The 7,867-nt window shown below is 28.4% G+C and overlaps 1 protein-coding gene across 1 annotated transcript; it reads right to left on the bottom strand.

Moving 5' to 3' along the window:
• Positions 1-650: 650 nt before the first annotated feature.
• LOC145070641 (WAT1-related protein At2g39510-like) lies at positions 651-4,585 on the bottom strand. The gene is made up of 7 exons (XM_079017598.1): positions 4,264-4,585; positions 3,349-3,411; positions 3,141-3,257; positions 2,805-3,051; positions 2,182-2,343; positions 1,944-2,095; positions 651-1,132 (listed from the first exon to the last, which is right to left on the bottom strand). The coding sequence occupies exons 1-7, from the start codon at positions 4,467-4,469 to the stop codon at positions 946-948; spliced, it is 1,134 nt and encodes a 377-aa protein (XP_078873724.1). The 5' UTR covers positions 4,470-4,585; the 3' UTR covers positions 651-945.
• Between the last annotated feature and the right edge of the window lie 3,282 nt (positions 4,586-7,867).

The following is a 7,867-nucleotide window of genomic DNA, read 5'->3' as shown; positions in this document are numbered from 1 at the left end:
TCATTATTATAGAAAATGTGAAATTTTTGATAACCAATTTAGGTTATTTGGTCATTTGATTATTAGTCAGTCAAACCAAAGCAATTTGGCTAGTTTGGCCTAGCCAGCCCTTTAAGAACTTGAAAATGAGGTATACATTTTGGAGAGAAATTAAAAATCAATCTTCTAAAACAAGCTTGACCGTGTATATGATATGTTTTAATTAATATATATTCTTCAATCTATAGCTTGATTGATCAAATTTGCTATATTTGTGAAATGAGTACAAGTTCCAAAACCAAAAAACCCTCAAATTGTAAAAAGAAAAAAATAAAAAAAATAAACCCTTTTTACCCTTTATTTCATTTCAACTTCTTTCAAAATCTTTTTCCTCTAAATTAATAAAAGAATATATCAAAACCATAAACCGGACTTCACGACTTTGTTGACTACCTATCCGTGTTATGTCGTTCTTTCGGTTGGCTCTTTCCTTGTGATGTCATGTGAGGGTAAATAGAAAACTCAACCCAAATTGAAAAACCTTCTAAATTGAACCAATTCTTTCGAGAATTCTAGAATCAAATTTATTATTTTGGTCTAAATTCATTGAAATAACATAATTTACATGATTATAATGAAAAGTATACATAATTACATAATAAGAAGTAGACTTCACTTAAGTTCCACATTTATAATAAAAATTATTTTGATTAAATCTATCCCATAAGTAGTTATAATGTCAAAACAAACAACAAAGTAGTTGATGGTCTATAACCCTAATATTCTTGTGTCATGCGGCAATGAGGTCGAGCATATATCCAACAATTGCATCTCCCCTGCAATGTGTTTAAGAAAAGCTAAACATGCGTTGTGCATGTGGGAGATAGCCATCAATCTCCACCAATGTTTGAATTAGGAAAAACCCTCCAGATTCTAAATAAATTTCTTTATCTTTTGGATGATGAATTAAACATTAGCTTCTCCTTTGTGGCCTTCTTTTGAAACAATTATACTATCTTGATTTTTGTCGTTAGATGTCTCTTTATCAAACATCTCTATGTCGTTGTTTTTTGAACTTGACAAACTCGAGTCCTTACTCTTACCCCATATGATCAAGTACAAACCTAGAACAATGATGAAGGCTCCCACAACCCTAAAATCATTACAAGTTATGATAAATTAAGATAGAAAAAGAGAAAATTACTTTTTATCTCCGGATTTTTTAATTTTTGGCTACAAAAAGTTTTCTTCTTTTAAATGTCAAATCTTATTGATGTTTTTTTTTCACGTTTTTGGTGCATGTCCTAAGTAAAATAATCATGTCTTTCGAAACAAAATTGTAAACTACTAGTTTTTAACATCAAAATTACTTGTAAACAGGAATCCACGGTCCAAAATTTTATAGAAAAAGATTTTAGAACCAAAATTGCAAATTATGAAATTTACCCTAAATAAAAAAATATAAGAATAATTAAAAAAAAAAATAACTATTTTATAATATCATATCTAACAAATTATACCAGTTTCTTCTATTCCATTAATACAAAATTATCACTCATTTGGTAATTGGTTGGTTAAGAATTTCGGAATTTTTTCTTGATTGTCCACTCTTTACAATTTTTGAAAAAGAAAATCATATTTGGAAATTATAATTGTGAAATTTTTCTATAGTTAGGTAATTGTTCATATATAAATTGTGGAATTCTCCATAAAAAAAATTCTTTTAATGTTTTTGCAGTCTTTTGGAATTAATGGAAAGTTCATAATTTTTTAGAGTTTGCTACTAAGTTTTTGAAATTATAGGCGATTTTGTTTTATTGTCAAAAAAAGAATCAATTTATTGAATTCAAGTGTTTAATGAAGGCTTGTTGCCAAGGGGTTTAATATTAAAAAGACACAATTCATTAACGTAAAAAAAAATATTAAATACTTCGTTGTAGACGGTTCATATTTGTGATATGTACCTTCCGAGTAACAACCGCTCAGCTAAAGCAAATGAGCTCACAATTGCAACAATCACCATCCCTAAAGGGTTGAAAGCCGTCACAAAAAAAGGTCCTTTTTCCTTCATAACTAATCCCGAAACATAGTAGCTAGCCCCAGATCGGATTATTCCCTATTCACATCATTTATATAAAAAATTAGAGAAAACTTAAAGAAACATGTATAAGAAGACGAATTAATTATCAAAACGTTTCTTACACTATAAAGAGTAGCAATAATTTCTGTTCTCTTGTGCATGGACCAAATGCCAGATTTACCATTCTCGATAAGCAAAGTTACAACAGTTCCTTGTAGAGCACCCATCATACATATAAGTGTCGTAAGGGATAATTGAGCCGGGTATTCCTTAAGAGTCATAGCCTGAAAGATTAAAATAATAAGCTTTTCTATAAAATTTTCTACATTCTCTATTTTAGAGAAAAATCGGCTTTTTTTATAAATTTTTCTACATTCTCTATTTAGAGAAAAGTGGGTGTCGTCTGAATTCTCCACCCATTGTTGTTTTAGAAATCTTTTTGAGTGTAAGAATTGCTTTTATTAACAAAAGAAGAGTTTCCTGAAAAAAGAAACCCTTAAAATACATTTCTTTTTCTAAAATAACGAAATGACATCATATCTTGCAAAATGCTATGTCATTTTGATATTTAAGATTTTTTTTTTGTAGTAAAAACTATTCACGAAATAATTTCATTACTTACGTAATTAATGGTTATTTGAGTGTGAAAAGTGATCAATATGTGAAACGGACCCTACCATTTCGGTTTCTTTTGTGATTATAGAAAATAAAGACTGAAAATGAAAAAAAAAAAGTAATTATTTACCTGAAGAATATAAAAACTAGCCCAACAAAAACAACCAGCAGTGATCATGATGGCACCCTTGATGTGTTGATCTTGCGAGACCAAGGCAGTGGAAGCTACAACCTGGTGCACCCCGGTTCCTTTGGTCCATGGCAATGGAACCGGTGGTCCATTAACAAGTGTCATGACCATGGCTCCACCTACTGTAATCAGGGTTCCAAGGATCTTCCCTTGACTATGCAATTTCTTCACGTTGACCTTCTCAAGCCTACAAAAACAAGTCAAAAAATACACACTCACACACTTGACACTACTAATGCTAACTGAAATTTGTACATTATGCAAATGAAGTAGTACCTAAAGATCCACGCCATTACAAAAGTCAAAGCAGGGAGAACGTTGCACATTGCGATTGCAAATGTTGCTGTTGTGTACTTCATCCCGGTGTAGTATAGTATTTGGTCCAAAACTGGCCTGGTGTTGATTAAAATAATTTAATTAGAAATATTCATTAAACACATTTTGACCTTTTGAGTCAAACGTGTTATTGTAGCCTGATACGTACTCGATTAGCGCCAACAAGGATATCTTCCAAAATACAGAAAATGTCATCTGAGAACGTATTTTCCTGTAATATAAACATAATATATTAGGTATTGTATATGAATATTATTAATAACTTTTTGGAACACTTTTTGGTAGTTTGAAAAACCATTATAATACCTTTTACCTTTGAAAACTTGTGATTTTTTAGAGGTTACTTCAACTAATTAACTTTTGTTCCCTTTAATTTAAATAATATATTATGTTACCCTCTAAGTGTGTTAAGATGGTATATATTTATTATCTTTTACTAATTAATTTATTTTATTGAATATACATAATTAATATTATTTATATACCAACATGTCATTAATACTTAATTTTTTTTTTGAAAAAAATAAAATAACAAGAATATCAAATCCTAAAGACAGTAATGATTATGTATGTAAGACCTTTATATAATAATTTCTATTGTCTTTTGTTTATATATATATATATATATATATATATATATATATATATATATATATATATATATATATATATATATATATATATATATATATATATATATATATATATATTAGAACGGCTATCTTTTGTTTGTATTACTATATAGGTATGCTAATTAAAAACGAAAATTAGATGTGAACCTTTATATATGCATTTCATACATATGATAATAAGTTAACTAATTTGAAAAAAGAAAACTATTAAACAAAGGTTAATGATTAAAGAGTGTCTATATATATATATATATATATATATATATATATATATATATATATAAGGATAAAAATATCTTTTAAAATAAGTTACTAAAAAGATGTTACAAAAAAGCTTTAAATGGGTTGCATTGTAGATGCTTTTGTACAACAAAGGAGGAAATAATATTTAAAACATGTATTATATATAATTTAGGGTGGCACAAACATACCTTTCAAAATATAGAGCAAATGGGCCAAAAGCAACTGCAGCAGCAATATTTCGATAAACAGAGAATGTGTAAGGATTTAAGCCCTCGTTTAAAGCAGACTTCACTATAAGATTGTTAATAGCGTATCCTAGTTGTAGAAAAAGAACCCCAATATATGGCCTTCCTCGCTTGCAAACACTCCAAAACCAACCCTTCGGCATCTCCATCGTCTTCCTTTGATCAGTTTGTTTTTAGTTTAAAGTTTAAGTTCTTCCTTTTTATCCTCCAAATCTCTCCGGTTGCTAAAAATGAGAGTGTTTGGAGATATTAATGTTGGGAAATAATGCTTGTAGAGGTATATATAGAAGGGTTAGGAAACAAGGATCAAATTGCATTGTGGTATGTCATCCATTAATGATATCATGTTAGAAGCCAAAATGTCTTATAAAGTTTAGGTACGTGAATGTTTTGCATGTGTCATCCACTACCTTCATCTTTTCCTTTACTTTTGTGTTACGAAATAAAACATAGTTTTCCAAATTTTTATTTTCAAAACAAAAGTATTTAAACAATTAATTATATTACAAAGTTGTTAGATAAATAGTATCATTTTAAGCTCTTTTATGGTTCTTTTATGTTATACGGATATAATATTGGAAGGAGCCGTGTGTAATGTACATACGTATATAAAACTTTCTTTTTTTTTTTGTGTGTGTGTATGTGTGAAAAGAGTGTACGTCTTTCTTGTTATATATGTGTGTTTGTTTTGCTTGTTTGCATATACATACAGCAAAGGTTAAGGACAAGAAAAAATTACAAATCCAGTTTTTTATTTTTCTTAATGATTCTGTCAAAAATAACTAAAAATTAACCATTAACTAAAGGTAGCCAATGAAACTGCAGACGAGATTAATTTGACTGATATTCCGTGCCTCATGTGTTGTTTCAATGTAGTCTATAAAAAAATTCTTCATTTTTTCCCACAAAATTGCATATAGGTTAGCAGCAAAGGTATCCCAATTTTTTTTTTCTGGGGTATCAGCACAATGGCTGAGCATGGGTCGGGTTGGGACGGTTTTTACCTACAATCGACAACTTCAGTTTTGAAACTTTTAAACCGAACAGAACCTAAACCCATCGGTTCGATGTTTCGGTTTTCAGTTTGTAATTGGGTTTCCCCGATTTGGTTTCGGTTTTAAACCAAAATCTTAATCGAATCCTTATTTAACCTTAAGTCTTGTTATATAAACATGAAGTTGAAATATCTTTTAAATCAATGGTAGAACTTGTCCAACGAAGGTCCAAAAAACAGGATGGCATCATATATTATATTTATTATAAAAAAAATACAAATAATAATATAAATACCATAAAAATGTGTTTATGTTAGTTTTTGGACTACTAATTAAAAAAATAAGAAAAATAAAGCAATTATCAATGTGAATTAGGAGCAAAAGTTAGAGGGCCACTTTGGTATATATGTCCATATATATGTAAAGAAAATGAATTTTTAGGGTTTTGAAATCAACGAAAAATATTACTTCAGCAGCGGCTCACCGTCTTCTTCTATCTTTTTTCTAACTCAAAGTCTTTTTTCTTTCTTATCATACTAATTTATTAGTTTTCTTAATCTTCTTTAATAAATGAATGTTTTTTTGTCATATGTAACACTCTCATTCAATTTGCCAAATATCATTTTTTGGTTATTTTGAATTAAGTTTTTTTTCACATTTCATTTTACGAGTTTTATTATTTTATTAAATTTCACATAATCTTTTAATGTAATAATTACAATAAATATAGTAATAAATGAATATCAATTTTATTAATTAACTTACCTTCTAATTTTAAAATTACCAAATTAAAACTCATTAATTTATTTTGTTAATTTATTCAAATTATTTTTTTACATTTAAAATATAAAAAAAAACATTTCAATTTTAATATTTTATTATTTTTCTTATTTTCTTATAAAATTTAAGTTCACAAATATTTATACTTTTATATCTAACTTTTTTTTTTTAAATTAATCCATGTAATACATGGATCTCACAACTAGTGTTATTTATATAAGGCAGAATTTATACTCCGACTACAAAAGATATAACGTTCTTTACGAGAATGTTAGCAGTTAGCTCTGATTTGGATTCCGTCTTCTTCTTTTTATCAGTGGTCTGACATCAAGTTTTTTTGGCCAATCGAACCTTCTTGGTTAGTTTTGTGAGAATGCTTATATATACACTACATAAAAACATATTTTTCCTAAAAAAAATTTACACTACTGCAAAAAATTTGAGGGGCATCCTGGGCTACCCCAGGATCTACACTAGATTCGCCCCTGTAGGTTAGGCCTTCTTAGGTTTCCTCTTGCCTCAGCTGCTATTTCGATTAAGGGTGGCAAATCGGGCCATCGTGTCGTGTTTTTGTCTGACACGACACGACACGACAATGTTTTATGTAACACGAACACGACACGACACGATGTCGTGTTTTTTTTAACTAACACGAAAACGAACCGGTTAAAACACGATACGACACGAAAAAGATAACATAATAAAAAATTAGTTTATTTAATTAATATTTAATCATTTATAATGCGAAAAACACGACAAACACGAAAAACACGACAAATAAATGCTAATCGTATCAATTTCGTGTCGAATTTTAAACACGAACACAACACGACATGACATCATGTTTTTTACACTTAACAGGAACACGACACGAACACGAATTCGAATTTTAGTTTCATCCCAATTTCATTTCGTGTCGTGTATTTTTGTCGTGTCGTCTCAACAATTACCACCCTTAATTTCGATCATCCTTTTTTTATGTTGATTATGGTTTATACATTTTGACTACTAAACATTATCAAGACATATCACATAACAATGTTCAAAGAAAAAAAAAAACATGACAAGATGACATGTCATCTTTGATGTACAAGTTTTTAATGCACATAATATGCATCAACGTCTTGTACATCATAGACAACAAAAAAAATATATATATATATATATATATATATATATATATATATATATATATATATATATATATATATATATATATATATAAAATACTAGACTTATTGTTGTTGGGAGCTTCCACCATAGAAAATTATGTATTTCGGATACCCACAAATGACATAATTTTTTTTTATTCAAGTTTATATATTATAAGCCACGAAACAGCAGACATGCCCGATAAAATAACTACAAAACAACAGACGAAGTACGAAACAACAAGCTAGTTAGCTTTGTTTGCGATTTCAATGACTATTTTTGACTAATAACTTTTTGGCAATTTTTTACAATATGATTAAGGGAAAATGCTAATTTAAAGAGATTTATAATTATAGCTTTTATTAGTTTGTTGCTACTAAATATATCTTTAAGCTAATTTAAATGCTGTTCATGTTTTATGAAGTAAATTGTTTTTATTTACTTAACTAAAGTACAGTTTTTGAAAATGCAAATTTACATCGTATTTTTAGCAACTTTAGACTACTTGTAATTACTTTTGCTACATATGAATAACTTTTGTCACTTTTAACATAAAAGACATGTGAAAATAAGGTGTTCGTTTGTTTGGACATGAAAACGTGCTTTAAAAGATAGATAAG

The sequence above is a fragment of the Lactuca serriola genome, chromosome 8 (assembly GCF_051521515.1).
Source record: "Lactuca serriola cultivar US96UC23 chromosome 8, Lser_US96UC23_V15, whole genome shotgun sequence".
NCBI lineage: Eukaryota > Viridiplantae > Streptophyta > Magnoliopsida > Asterales > Asteraceae > Lactuca > Lactuca serriola.
Note: the sequence above shows the minus strand (reverse complement) of the source record. Positions and strands in the feature narration are given on the sequence as shown.